General features: G+C 42.4%; 1 protein-coding gene across 4 annotated transcripts in view; it reads left to right on the top strand.

Moving 5' to 3' along the window:
- ZNF532 (zinc finger protein 532) overlaps positions 1-15,406 on the top strand; it is a gene marked incomplete at its 3' end in the record, with an annotated part of 31,171 nt that overhangs the window by 12,281 nt on the left and 3,484 nt on the right. The window contains exons 3-6 of one of the 4 annotated variants that reach the window (XM_080637595.1): positions 3,470-3,651; positions 6,454-6,630; positions 10,605-10,767; positions 13,858-14,136. The exons of 1 other annotated variant lie outside the window; for it this stretch is intronic. In XM_080637595.1, the coding sequence (XP_080493721.1) occupies positions 3,470-3,651; positions 6,454-6,630; positions 10,605-10,767; positions 13,858-14,136 (801 nt within the window). The remainder of the gene's footprint in view (positions 1-3,469; positions 3,652-6,453; positions 6,631-10,604; positions 10,768-13,857; positions 14,137-15,406) is intronic. 2 more of the 4 variants (XM_080637596.1, XM_080637597.1) reach the window with 2 other exon arrangements.

Genomic DNA, 15,406 nt, shown 5'->3' with positions numbered 1-15,406 from the left:
GTTTGTCCTAGTGACTTATTACAGCAAAGCAACTGAGATTGTCCAAATACAAGTGCAGTTAGGGGGAAAGATGAGTGTGGGTACACAGGGACTGCTGGTCAGGGAGGATATGATGTAGGAACAAGGCCTGAGCACTGACTTCCTAGGCTGTGATTGCCAGGTTTAAATCACAGAACAAAAAAAGCCTTGTTGCTGCAAAGCACTGGGGTAAAAGAAGCTATTTTCCTCTTGTTCCGTTTTCAAAGAACACTTAATAAATGTAGTTTTAAATGTTCCTCATTGAAATATCCTCTTCAGAACTATTTTTCTTAGTCTTTTTCATGCATCAACTGGCGCATTTCAATTCTGTGGGGTTTTTATGTTGTGTTTCATTACCTACCTTAGCGTTGTAGCTCTAGTGGAATGCCCAGTATAGGAACTATTGAACTGCTCCCATTTCTGTTTTCCTTCCTTTGAAAACACTTCCTTGGCACTGGCTTTCTGTTAATGGGGAGGAAGATGGGGAAGGTAGATGAGATTGATATTTTGGCTTAGGAAGGAAGAATAAAGACAAACATTTGGGTTTTGCAAACAAATACTTGGGGGAAAGTTGTTACTTGCAGCTTCCTATTCCTTTAGTGCCCCCTCATTGCTCTTGAAATGGAAATTGCAGCCTGGTTTATGCTTTCAATGAGCCTAAGCAGTAAGTAGCTGTTACTTGTTCTTAAACTCCTGCTGTGAGGGTAGAGTGTTTCTTTTAAAATAGAGCCCTAGCAATTAAAAGATGTTCCCTATAAAGTTGTTCCCTTTCTGTCATATTTTACTTCCATGAATATTCCTGTTAAAGGGAATGGGAGCACCTAGTGACAGGTTTCATGGTTGAATGAAACCTTCATCTACTTACTGGGATTCAAAAAAGAGCAAATCTGGGCTTATTAATGTTGGTTTCATTTACAGCTCTTAGCTCCCGTGGAACCTGCACAGCTCATTTCCCTTCATGCTCATGGTTCTTGTGCATCTTTCTTTTCCACCTCCACCATGTCTTTTTCTAATCCTTTTATTTCTCTGAGACCCTGACTTCAAATGCAGGCAGGTGATGATTTCACAAACTGATTTGGTTTGGTGCGAGTTGCATTGAGAACTGGAAGTTAAGGCCATCTTAAGCCCAAAACACAATGGTAAGCAAACCTGCTGCCTTTCCCAGTAGATGCTTCTTGTTCTACTGTAGCCAGCTGGAATGAAACATTTTACTGTATCAAAGTACCAAACCATTGGCCTTAACAAATAGCAATTGTTATCAGTCTGAATCTGGTGTTCCAGGTGAATCATGCAGGCTGCTTGTTCCAAAATCAGTCTGCTATGCTGACGGGAAGTTCTGGTTTGCTGTTTTCTTACCTAATCAAGCAATACTGCAGGTTCTCCAGTATTATATTGCTGCTTATTAATACATAAATGTCAGAAGGTAGGTTTTAGGAGTGGCACTGAAGCTAAGTAAATGTGACCAGCATGCTTTAAGCAGAGTTATGGTTAGATTTTGCCCTGAAGCCTGAGCTGGAGACAGAGTTTACATCCCAAACCCTCTGGGAGGGCACCAGTCGGTGCCCACAGCTGTGTGGTCAGTTGAGGACAGATATTTGGCATTTCAAAGTGAATATAAATGTGTGTCTGAACAGTTTCAGCCTTCCTGTGCCACAGAGGCTCTAGTGAGGGTGACAGTTCAAAAGCCCTGCAGAGTTAGTTAGTCAAAGCCTTCCCCAGGGGTAGTAAATGTATCCATGCTATCTGCTGGCTGGCAGCAGTGCTAATATTGAACCTGACTGTGAGTAATGGTAGCTTGTCTTTACTTAACTTCCTCAGGACATTGGGATGGAGACTGTGTTCACAAAGTAAATGTTCCAAGTGAACCACGTGGAAACACACTTCTTGCCCCTGTGTGCCTGACCACAACATACTCTATGTTAACATTTCTGCTTCAAATTACTCCTTCTAAAAAAAGAAGACGAGTATTTGCATGCAGCCTCAAACAGAAAGCATTCAGATTATGTGATTTTGGAAAAGCATAAGAATGGAGTGGACGGATGAACAGTAATACTGTAAAACTGCTAAAGCAATTGAGATCTAGACTTCAGTATTAATGAGTGTTCTGCTGGGGGGGGAAATCCTTTTGTGCAATAAAGACTATAAAGGCTTTTTCCTTCCATCCTTGGAGTTAGTGTCTCCTCTTGATTAAATGGGAATGGTTTAGTTTTTACTGGCAGAGTTGCTAACACCGGTAAGTCAGACTCCTGTGAAAACTATTAGGAACACTACTGTTTCTTCTGCAGTGATAGATTCTGCTATTACATGATCTGGATCTTCATGTTTTTAAAGAGGGATTTAAATGAGAGTCACCTGAATTGGAAGAAGGGGGGAATGTTCAGTAAGAAACTGTTCTGCCATAGGAAAGGGTTTTTTTCTTGGTTGTTGCTTTCAGGGTTTCTTCCTACCTAGGTTAGTAAATCATCTCTGATTCAGCTTTGGAGATCTTGTTCTGTTCTCTATTCCTGCATGACACAATCTCATGTTAAATAACACCTGTATCCTGAAGGAGTCTTGGGTTTGTTTAAATGTTCTTAAGTCACTAGTGTGAGTCAGAAGTCCCAGGTCATAAATAATAATATTATTAGAGCCTTACAAAGTAAAATCTTCTAAAGTTGAGTTAAAGTCTTATTCTGCAAAGACCTTTTTGTACTTGACTTGGAGAGCAGAAGTGTTTCTGTTGGTCAGTGAAGCAGCCTCCATAAGCAAAGCACAGCTCCAGATTTTAGGGATGTATTCCTATAAATGAAACATTTTCTGGAATACTTTTACAGGTTTGGGCCTTTGTGCCCTCCAGTGATGGAAAGAACTTTGTGTTTCATCCCCAAAGCACCCAGAGAATGTCAGTGTTTGTGACTGGGCAGAGGGTCAACATGTAGCAGAAGGTTTTCATCATGCCCAATGCAGATGTTGTATTCCAGTCTGTGAAATACATTTTGCAATCAGCTGTGCACTTGTTGCCTGGTAATATTCCATTTTATTGGCATTACAGCTGTTACCATAAGAATTCCTCAGGAGCAGGGATCGGAGAAGGTGAAGCCAGTGTATATGGTGGTTTGGTTTTTACTTTGTGGTGCACTAAATTAAAACAATAAGGCTTGATGCTGGAGTTGTACTTAGGCCCTTGGCACTATTAAGTATTTAAACCAACATGCACCTCCCATGGTCAGTGGTACCTGGAGGAGCTTTGTTGTGCCAGAATGGCTCAGGATGCCAGTGTGTCAGGTTGCCAGTGCCTGCCAGCTCTGTCCCTCCAAGTGTGTCAGGAGGGCCTGTATTTAGCACTTGCCTTTGGTTCACATCCCAGGCATAACATTTAACCTTTTATTTGCTGTATTACAGTGTGTGACACAAGACGTTCTGTGTAGCTGAACCAAACCTTTTGTTTCATCTATTTTGGTTTATCGTTTAGAAGACATGCAATATCTGCCAGATGCTGCTTCCTAACCAGTGCAGTTTTGCATCACACCAGAGAATTCATCAGCATAAATCTCCATACACGTGTCCTGAATGTGGAGCAATCTGCAGATCTGTCCACTTCCAGACTCATGTCACTAAGAACTGCCTGCATTATACCCGAAGAGTTGGTTTTCGGTCAGTATAATGATTCCTTTTGTTGTCAATTTATGTGTAATTTCTGCTTCTAAAAGTGATTTTCCATTTTCATAAGCACTGTTTGTAGAATACAGCTTCATGGGTTTGAGGTTGTCACGGCAACAATGCTATTAGTCCTGCAGAGCTTGGAATAAATGCCACATTAGGATCCTGCTTGGTTTGGGGCATCTGCTTTTGTATGTTATTAAATCAGAATATTAGCTAATCTCGTCCATCATCACGTCAGATTCAGGGCTTCACAGCAGAGAATTCAGATGTATTCTCCTAATTTCAGGTCCTTAAAAAGGCCTTTTGAATTTTGTGGAAGACATTGAATTTTAGATTGTTCTCTCTGGTAGAACAGTAGTTTTCAGTCTTGAGAGCCAGAAGTTACTGTTGAGATGCTGATGGGTGTATTGCATCTCTCTGGTTGCTCTCTTTCCTATGGGAAGTCAAGATTCCTCAGCTTCACATCACTTGAAAATGACCTTTCTCATTCAAGCAGCCTGGCCTTTTGGTTCTTCTTTGTTACTCTCCACTTTCCTTGTTAGCTCTTATGTTTTTCACAGAGAAAGGGGCTCAGAGGCATTTCATGGGAATGTTAAGTTTGGAAAGGCTTGAAAACCTGTTTTATCTTACAAGTTCTCCTTGCACTGAATGGCAGCACTCCTGAAACCTTCCCACCTCATCCTGTCTGGTGAAGAAGGGTGATTTACAGTCAGCTTCTTCCCTGTAAGGTGCCACAAGTTCCTTTGCTGGGGTGGCTGTGAAGTCTTCCACGGAGGGGAGGGAGCACATTGACTGCATTGGACCAGCATTGACAGACTGCTTTCAGGTTGAATCCGTGGCCTGACCCAGCTCCCAGCTCTTTCTTTGGGTTCTCCTTTTCTCCCAAGCCGTAGTCTGTCTTGTCATTGCTTACATCTGCCTCCTCCACACATTCCCTGCTAGTCGGTGTCTCTTTAGTTCATACATAGAATCACCTTCAGGACTCCTGGCCAGTGCCAGCAACACCAGAAGACTAAGAAATCCTTCACTGTGAATTTGAAGTGTTGTTACTAAACTTGTCAAGATGTGCCATACACAGCTCTTGTCACACCAGGTCAGAATTTGTCTGTGTGGTGAGCCTAACCCCAGAATACCAAGGCAAAGCAAAGCAGTAGCTGGGAAGGTTAATGTCTTCATTCTTGGGTTCCTCAGCATCTCCTTATCCCCATGGAGCATTCACCTGCAGAACAGCATAACCTGTCTTGCCTTTCTAAAGGACCTCTGAAGGAGTGCAGTCTGATTTCAACCATTCCATTGTCTGAACAAAATCAGCCAAAACTTTCAACCTTAAGTTTAATTGCATCCTCCCAAGGTGGAAACAAGGAAGCTGTTACAGCAGGCCTGGAAAGGAAGGCTTGGTCCTTCAGAACTGTTGGAATACACAGCGGTGGATGCTGAGGATCGTTTATTCTGCCATATCCCTAGAGAATAAAGCCCAAACAGGATGGGATGGGGAGGTGGGAAAGGCAACCCAGCTCTGTTGAGGTGATAGCATAGGGATAGATCTGTTGAGGATCTTGTACCACTGAAATGTTCATCTCTCTGTAAGTAGGGAAGATCTTAACAAGAAAGAAAAGGACCATTTACTTGAGAAATGCATTGGTGAGCAAAGACTAGATAGATAGGAACTTGGTTAATAGCATTAAGCGTGTAAATGAAGTGCTCAGACAAGAAAGGATAACGTTCATAACATTCAAAGGTGACATATAAAGGAAAATGGGATTCTTGAATGCGATGTACATCTATTTCCTGCTTTCTTGCCATCCTCAGGGCATTAAAACAGTACCAACAAACAATGGGAGGTTTATATGACAACAATATACAATACATGACAGCATACAGTATATGACCACCACCACAATAGATGCCCAAATTAAAATGTTGGGAGGGTAGAAACCTATGTTTAAACTGTAAAACTTCCTGCACAATCTGGTCACTAGGAAATGTGTTCATTTGGGAGGTTGTTTTGTAATGGCCGTTGCAGCACATTCCAGGGCTTGGTAGCATTTAGCACTGATGTGTAGCACTAGCAGGGGCTGCTGGGTTTATTTACTAACATTAACTCCATTTTCTAACCATTTTGTTTTAGAATAGCTGCGGGAAGGTCACAAATTCTCACCACAGCAGAAGTATGTGTTTGAAAACTGTTTCCAGAGCTCCAATCTGAGAACTGATCTGACCGTAGACATTGGGTTTAGTTGTCCTGAGTTGAAATTACTCCTTGTTTTGCTTTTCAGTCCAAGCTCTGATTTGATTACATGTACAGAGAATCATTACCAATGTCTTCGTTAAATCTAAAGGAGGGAGATGGTGGAAATGTTTCCTAACTGGTGTTCCCTGTTGGTGGTAGCTCCTGAATCTCTGGGGTGGACCTCTCACAATCCTCTGCATGTCACAATGCCTTCTGTAAAATCCCTTTCCAAATGCGCAGAGGATTTAAGCATTCTTTCCATAATCAATAGACTATTCCTCTGTCTGTCTGTTTTGTTGTAATGCCATAACCCACGTTCTGACTTCGTATCTCTTGGATTTTCAAATTGAGTTGGGGAACTTCCTATTTCCTTACTTTGTGCTATGAAATCTCTGTTCATGTTTATTCTGACTGGCTTGTTCAAATTGACAGAATAACGTAGATTGATGCAGTTATATATATATGTTTATCTCTGGCACTTGCTTGCAAATCAGTGTTGATTCCATTTCGTTCAGTACTGCTTTGGGCTAGGCTGAACTGACTCTTCTCCGCTCTCTTTGCAGCTGCCTGCATTGCAATGTTGTATACTCTGATGTGGCGGCACTCAAGTCTCATATTCAAGGTTGTCACTGTGAAGTCTTTTACAAGTGTCCTATCTGTCCCATGGCATTTAAATCTGCTCCCAGCACACACTCCCATGCCTACACACAACACCCCGGTATCAAGATAGGCGAACCAAAGTAAGCAAAATTAATCTTCTACTGCACTTGCCTGCGTTTTAATACCTGTGAAATTGCATTCTGTTGTGTGCCTGTAACCCTGAAGTCACATGCTTATAACCAGCAGTTTGTTGTGTGGGGTCTGTGTAATGATTTCAGGGGGTTGCAGTTTATTTGGTGAGGGTTAAATTTCCATGGACATAGCAATGGCAGTTCTTGAAGCAGTGGTTTTCATAACAGCTGGTTGGAAAGGCGGGGGGAAAGCGATGTTACTTGTTTTCTGTTGCATGCTCACAGATAGACACCTGAGGGAAGTGGGAAAGCTGATCCTGTCAGTGCCATCAGTCATGTGTGGGCTTGTGCTGACTTGGAAGTGGCAGTTGTGGTCCCTGGGCTGACCTCGGGTGATGCTCGTGGGCTGTTCCTGTGGCCAGGCAGCTGCTTGCTGCTCCAGTGGTGGTTTTCCTGCAGGGTCTGTTCTTGTCTTCCTGTCCACTCCATTTTGTTTCAGGAGAGCTGTCAGGTCTGGGAGTGGTGAGCTTGCTTTTTGCTTCCCTAAGGCAGTCATGTCGCAAGGAGAGCAGCTCCAGTGTGTTACAAAGGGAGAGGTGCCAGCTTTAAACCTTCTCCAGTCTCGCCTCTCAAATCACAACAGATGCATTCATAGAGCTGTTTATAGAAGCTTTTTCCAATAGGTAATCTCATTTTCCTGGATTAAAGCAGAACTGATTCCACTTTGTAGCTGGGAAGGTTGTACTTAAACAGGGGTTACTGAAATGTTAACACAGGGCACAGTTTGGAACTCAGCTTCAGGGTCTTTGTTTTAAAGCTGCTGAACGTTCAAGGCAGGTGTTGATGCATGTGAAAACTGGGCTCCACATCTCAGCCTGATGCCTTCTCCTTGCAGACCTTGTTCTTCTGTCTCCTTTCTCCTCTGTTGGTACAAGTGCAGTACTGAGAGTAAATATTCAAGTACTTAACTCCATGTTGTGTCTCCAGAGTGCCCAGAGCACACTGATGCATTTAGCAACTTGCAGACTCCCAAAGACAGCTGAGAGAAACAGGCACCATGTAACATAATAGCCAGATTTCAGAAAGATTTGGTACCTGCTAACAGGAGATTTATTCTCTAGGGTATTTAAACCTACATGAAAGCAAAATTACAGCAAGCTTCCTGTGCCTGCTATCAAATAGAGACATTTCCAGTGCCAGATGATACCTTGTTTTAATTCAGGAGGGTCCCTTCAGTGAGAAGCTTTGAAATCCCCATTTAATCTAAAACTTCAGATTCCCACAACTTTCATTAGAGAAAAGCAAAACTTGAGATCACCATTTGGGTATGATACTTCCCATATGGAAAGGGCAGAAAAGAGGCCCAGCTCCTTCCATCTTTCCTCATAGGGCAGAAGATTTCTTGGATTGTGCTTGCATCTGCTGAGCTGTTTCTCAGCAGCTACTACTGTAGTGTAATACATCCTAGAATCCATAGTTGAGTGTTCCTCTTAAGTGGTGTTTTCTTCAAATTAGCTAGTTTTAATCAAGGTGCTGCCTTAACTGCAGGGTGACTGGTAGGATTTTCCCAGTCTTCCCAGTGTTGGAGTTCTTTTCTTCCTTTTCACAGTCATGTCTAGGTAGTACAGTGTTGCCACCAACACCCAAGATGCTCTGTGACGAGGTCCCTTGATCCTCACTGAAGAAGGGTGCAGCAGCCTTCTGTGTTTGGCAATGGGGAGCTTTTGAGCTGTCATTGAGTGTATCAGGGGTCTGACCTTGAACTTGAGCTCACACTTCACCTGCAGGCAGAGGTTGTTGGCTCTGCATGGCCATGGATGTGGGGAATGATCATTCCTTCTGTCCCATGAGCAGGCAGAGGCCAGACTGGCCCTGAGGGACTCATCACTGGTTCCCACTTTGTTGTTCCCAGGAAGGGGCCTCCCTGGTAAATGGCTCCGTGCCTCCGGCATTTACTGGAACTGTGCAATTTACAATCACATTACAAATGGTTGTTTCAGAACAGATAGAGTCAGCTCCATGGTGGATGAGAAATGAAGTTTATGTGCAGTGATTCTCAGAGGGATGAAATTAGATTAATTTAATCCAGGGAAATGATAGCTGTCTGGTCCGTCAGCTTTGTGAAGCTGTTTTCCTGCAGCCTACCAGGAGGCTACATGGGGCTTAGGGGAAATCAAGGCTGGTGTGTGGCTTTCCTCTTCAGTCAGCAGTGTGATGACTGCGTAGGAATGGCACCAAGATCTTTGTCTTTGGGGATATTGGAAAAACTCTTGTTTATCAAGCCAGGTTATGGATATGTACTATACTGTTGGTACAAAGTATATTATCCCTCATTTTCTAGAGAAGAAGCTGCAGAAAGGACAAATAGCATATTGTGGTGCAGAAGCTTTTGAATGCTAAGCATCTTTTGTATGATGTGAAAGTGTGTTCCTGTGAGCTAGGATCTGTAGTTATTCTAGGATAATAAGGGAGTTTGTTACCTGGTTTTTGAAGTGAGAAGTGCATGTCTCAAGCCTGTTGGGTGCGTGCCATAGGACAGGCACTGCCAGTTTGACTGCACTTAACTGCCCACCCTGCTCCAGTGCCTTGTTGAATAGAGGTTGTAAATACATCCTGGCTGAGCATAACCTTTGAGCTCTGGGCAGGTTCAGGAGGACCTTTTTGATGTGTGCAGATACTATACCATGAAGACGGAGCCAGGCTCCTCTCTGTGGTGCCCAGAGACAGGACAAGAGGGCAGCAGGCACAAATTGAAACACATGAAATTCCACCTGAACACAAGAAACTTTTTCACTGTGAAGGTGGTCAGACACTGGAACAGGGGATGTGGAGTATCAACCTGTGGAGACATTGAAGCCCTGGGCAGCCTTCTGGGGCTGACTCTGCTTCAAACTACTGTCATGCAGTAGTTGTTGCAGCATTGAGTGCAGAGGATTCTGTTACTGGTTTCCCTGGTTTTTGCCTGTTGGACAGACACTTGACAAGGATCTGGTAAAATACAACACATTTCAGCTCACTGATGATGTTTACAGGATTTTGTGATACATAATTTTGACTGTCTTACTCATTTCAGGGACTGTGCTCTTAGTGTCCAGTATCTACCTGGTTCTTTGTTAAGTATATCTAGTTTGAAAGCACTTCTGAAGTGATATTAATGGCTGCATTGCTTCACACAGTACTAACGTGTGAATAGCTTCTGTTACAGTTTTAATTACAACATTGCTGTCGGAATGGGACGTTTAGGTGTCTGATTTCAGAAGTCACATACGCTCTGAGAGAGGAAGTTGTGGTTCTGGTGGTGTCTCTGCATTGCTTCCATAGACAGATTCTTAAAGGCTTGTAATTACAAAACAGGGAAATACCAGCCTGTGAAGTTCCAGCTCCAGAGCATGAACAGAGTCCAGGCTTGGCATTCAGGAGGTTCACAGCCACATATATTGCCAAAATCACATTTAACTTGAAGTCTGTTACGAGTTATGGGGCTCTGAGCAACCTGGGCTAGGAGGTGTCCCTGCCTGTGGCAGGGGATTGGAACTGGATGAGCTTTAAGGCCCTTTGCAACCCAAACCACTTTGATGCTGTGATTGTGATTGTATCGGTTACTCCCTTCAAAACCCATTGCCTTTGCAACCTGAAACGGGTATATTGTCCTTCAATTATGTTCAATTATTGTCCTGAGTTCAGCAACTAAAGACATTCAGCTTCCCGAGTATCCTAAGCAGATGTTATGTATGTAACTAGCACATGCTGTTGTTTTCTGGCTTTTTGCTTGCACTTTATAATGATTTTTTTTTCCCCCTTATTGCTCCATATTTTGAATTTGGAAGATGTTTTGACTTAGTTTAATCTTAACCTTCTTCAGGCAGTGTGAAATGATTGCTTAAACATGTCAGAGCTTACCTCTGCTGAGAAACAAGTTAACATCATGCTTCTTGCAAAGAGATCATCGTGACTGACACTGTTTATTGTACTTCTGTTTTTAGAATAATATATAAATGCTCTATGTGTGACACTGTGTTTACTCTACAACCTTTGCTCTATCGCCACTTTGATCAGCACATTGAAAACCAGAAGGTGTCTGTTTTCAAGTGTCCAGACTGTTCTCTTCTATATGCACAGAAACAGCTTATGATGGATCACATCAAGGTGTGTAGGCATCTTCTCTTGTTTCCTTCAAAGATACCATTTGTCATGCAATGTATGCTGTGAGAAAATGCTGTAAAAAGTCACAGAGTAACAGGCAGACTGCTGAAAGAGGGAAGTGGTGTTAATTCCAAGAGTCATCTGGGGATATTGTTCTCCAATATTCAAATGTTATATTTCACGTGCTCTTCAGTGTATCTAGGGTGTAATCACTAACTCAGGTTTTCTATATGAATGTTGCTTTGGGTGTACCAGGAATATCTCAGTGCATTGCATTCAACAGGTCATTTTGTCAAAGTAATAACAGAGTGAAGTAATCTGATCCTAGTAGTACTGAGCCTTATTTACAGTATTCTCAGTAGGATTCCAGTTGTTAGTATGTGATATAAGCCAACTTCTGATGGTCAGAATTCACTGGTAGAAACCAGTTGGTTTCTTGCAGAGATGCAGAGGTTATTTGTGTGTGTCTTTTCATACAAACATGAGCACATGCAAGCTTTGGGATTTTCTCCTAAATGCCCTTAGTTCTGAAAGAGATTCACTGTCACCCTTTGCACATGAGGTTTTTCATAGTCACAGTCCCCTGGCTGTACTCTGCTAGCTGTGCATTTGAATACTCTGTGTTGCCTTGTTTTGTATAGACTAAACCCATTAGAACTGCTTATGCCTTATCAACAGCTGGTAACAGTTGAAGTTATTTACACCATTGCAGGGTATTATAATCCAGACAGGTAGCACTTAGTTCTCTGGCAGTGACACGTAAGACTTAAGCAAATTTGTATACAGGAAAGTGGAAAACCAGACCTTTTTCTTGCCTGCTAAAAACAGCATTTTGCATTTTAGTCTCAACTGTGGCACTTGTAACCTCAGACATCTCTGAAGTTATGCTGAAAACAAGATCACAAGTCTTGGAAAAGAGCTGGTCTTAAAGCCAGTCCTTAACTTGAGGAGCTTCTTTGCTTCTGAGCTAGTTCATATTTACTCTAAGCATCAGCTTACATCTGTGCCAGGGATCTCAAATGGTCCTCTCATTTGGCAATGCAAAGTCCTGTTTTCTTGTATTGCTTCTGGTTTTAACTACATAGGCAAATTCCCTGTATTGCAGTGCATGTCTTATTTATGCAATTAGCTTTCCTTGACTCAGGCGTTAGTGAAAAAGTATTATAATATCTGTACCCACCTATGTCTTTAAGACCAGAAAACAACTACTGAGGACACGAAGCTATTCCTACAGAAATTAGGGTTGTTCAGCATCTCTCACTATATTCTCCATTCCTTAGGATTTGGGCATTATTTAGCTCTTGGCTTTAGTGTTCCATGCCAGTATTTGTACTTTAAACACAGTGGGTTTTAATAGCATTGTCACTGTAAATGATTCAGACATTTCTAAGTAAATGAGAGGATTGAAACATACACATGTGCTAACAGTATTCCTGCTGTTATTCAGAATTGTTGGATGTGTGTATAGCAGTATGGACAGCAGCAGCAGAGTTAAGGGGGGATGAAATGACCAGTAACAGGGGCTAGATAAGAACACAAAAGGGCTCAGGAGAGGAGGAGTGCCAGAGCTCAGCCTGGTATGGCTAGACATAAAGCATCAGGGCAGAGAAGACCAGGCTGAAGGCAGAACAGAAAAGGATAGCAAGCAGCCCAGGAGGAGGAAGATAACCTGGAGTAATTCCTGTAGATGTGTTTCTTGTTGGCAACATCTTCTTTTCCAGTAACACCTTGCTACAGAAACCTTGTAAGAGCCAGTGAGTGAATGGCTGGGCTGGCGGTGAAGCACTCCCAGCTCTGCCGGTGGTATGTGCTGTGGTCACTGTGACTCCGTGTTGTGCATTGATACTTCTGTTTATTTTCAAGTAAGAAATTGAATTCCAACTATTGTGCATAAAAGACACTTGGGAAGTGGAGCACTAACACTTCACATGCTGCCAAGTTGAGCCTGGGGGGGAATCTCAGTTGGCTGGAAGTATAGGGAACTTCCTCCTCCCTGCCCTGTGCTGTTTGCTTCTTGCCTGGTGCAGTGGGATACTAAAGGCAGCCTCATCCTCTACTACACAACTTCACTGCCCTCAGAGCCACTCACTTGGCCCTGTGTGCTTTACTTTTTAATAACATTTTAGGTCTTTAAATTAGTGCCTTTTCTTCTGTTTAGCAACTGTTAAATAGAAGAACATGTTCTGCGGATCAGGTTGATATTTGCTAGAGCCAGTGAGTAGTCCCAGGAGCCACAGGATTTACAGAAGAACTTGATCCTGAAGAATAGAGCTGGAGTATCAGATTTGTATTCTTATATTCTCAGAACCAAGAATGTATTGAATGGTTTTTTGTTTCTGAGGTTACCTGGGGGGAAAATAGTTAGGTTTGGGATGGCTTCTTACTCCTGGTTTACTTAACATGAAAATGAAAAAGCCTAGAAGGAAGACAGTGAGAAAGGATCACTGTGTCAGAGCTGCAGAGTGCTTATCAGACACCGCTTAGCTGTGCTCTGGCCTTGAGGACCACCTTTGGTTCTAAGGACCCTGAGTTAGGGTACTTAAACCTGAGCATGGAGTAAGACAGGGCTCACCTCATCCTCAGCATAAAATAATAATACATCCTGAATGATAGAGTTGTTTCATCTTTGCCTTTTCTTGTCCTATTTACCAATGCGCCCAGTCAAAATGTGACAGTAAAACCTTTCTTTCTTGGAAATCTCTAGTCATGTAGTTTGAAATGAGGACACTCAACTAATGTTAGGTAAGTAAAGTAAGAAATTAAACTTAGCATAAAGTACTCATTCAGCCCTTGTTCCTCCTTATTAAGCAGCAATTTAAACTTAACCTACAAAGTCTCTTTTGTGTGTGTGTGAAAACATCTAGGCACGGAGAAAACTTCTCTTTAGCTACAGATGCTGTCTGTTAGTGCTGGCTAATTTCTCTTTGTGCCAAGCCTCTTACTTAGTCATATTTCTTTAAGTTAAGAATATCATCTGACAGTAGTATGGCAAAGAAGACCTTTGGTTCAGAGGGTCTTCCGTCTTGTCAATACAACTGTTACATCTGTTACATCTATGTTAGTTTTGTACTCTTCTTTTCTCTTTCATTTCAGTCTATGCATGGAACTTTGAAAAGTGTGGAGGGGCCACCAAATCTGGGGATAAACCTGCCTCTCAGCACTAAGCCCACAACCCAGAACTCTGCCAGCCACAACAAAGAGGACACAAAATCTCTCAATGGTACAGAGAAGCTGGAGAAGAAATCTCCTTCTCCCATGAAGAAAGCAGAGCCTAAAAAGGTGGTGAATCCTGGCTGGACATGTTGGGAGTGTGACAGGCTCTTCACTCAGAGGGACGTGTACATCTCTCACATGAGGAAAGAACATGGGAAGGTAAATGAGGAATATTCTAGTACAAAAAAGTGAATTGAACCTGAAATATGAAGTGTTTTTGCAAATAACCCTTTAAGTTCCATTATTGTTCCCTGATCTTGGATCTACTTCATCTTCCTTTCTTTGGCTGCTTAGTTTTCGTCATTTTCTAACAGTTCTCTGTTTCTTCCTGTAGTCCAAATGCTAACTCATCGCTGCCTTTACCAGCAAACAGAACTAGATGCAGACCAGATGCACTTCACTTTGATGTAGTTCTTCAACCCAAACCCACACAACCTCCCTGTGAAACTGTCCCTTTAGAGTGAGCTGGAGAATGACATCCAGCCTGATCACATCCACAGCAAAGTGCAGAAGCTGTGTAGAATAGGCTTAGTAACACACTGATAATGCTTGCTAAATATTAGTTTTAAATATGTATCTTTCTAGCTCTGACGTTTAATAAGAATGTGAAGTGCTATGTCAAGAGCAGCACTTATGAAATAGCGGATAGATAATTGTGGCCCTCAAACACTGGCCCAAAGGCCTGTTTAATTGCTTACGTTTAGGTGCTGGTTTTTATACCTATTCAAGCAGTTTCTCAGACAGGACAGGAGGCAATATGTATATATATATATTAAATTGAGTAGACATACAACTCCAAGTCTCTCAGAAATGGGTGATAAAGGCAGTTGCTGTGTTCCTTCCAGACCTCTCAACAGTTGTTAGCTTTCAGAGTTACTATATTCAAACCCTAAACTTTTATGGATGCATTTTATTGTAGAAAGACTAGAAATTAGCATAAGATAACCAAGAATGTCACACAGGTCTAGCAAAGAATGGGATGAATTCATAGGCTGGTTTTCCTAAGGATGATGGCTGTGGTTAAATGCTCTAAACTGAGCTCTGCAGGATGTGCTACAAACTTCATTCAAGCAGTGTAAGAGCTATTCACAAAGCCCATTCTCATGCAATGTATTTGAAGATAATGACTTTCAAACCTCTAATTGCTGCTCTTGCAGGACCAGAGCACCCTCCTTAGCACCTTCCAGAGCTTGTTGGAAAATGTCTGCACACAGAGACAGACAGATTGACTTTTCCTTATGCTCTTCCTGAGCTGCTGAAGGCAATCCTGTAAGGAATAAGGAAGGCAAAGCTGTAGGGTAGGAACATTTGTAGCCCCCTTAGTGTGTCTCCGCCTGATCATGTAAGTGCTGTTTAAAATAACAAGCAAAAAGCTATTAGCCAGACAAAGGGTGGCTCCAACAAGTCTGTGCAGCTCCTGGCTTGGTCT

This window comes from Psittacula echo, assembly GCF_963264785.1.
Source record: "Psittacula echo genome assembly, chromosome: Z".
NCBI lineage: Eukaryota > Metazoa > Chordata > Aves > Psittaciformes > Psittacidae > Psittacula > Psittacula echo.
This window is presented reverse-complemented; position numbering and strand designations above follow the sequence as displayed.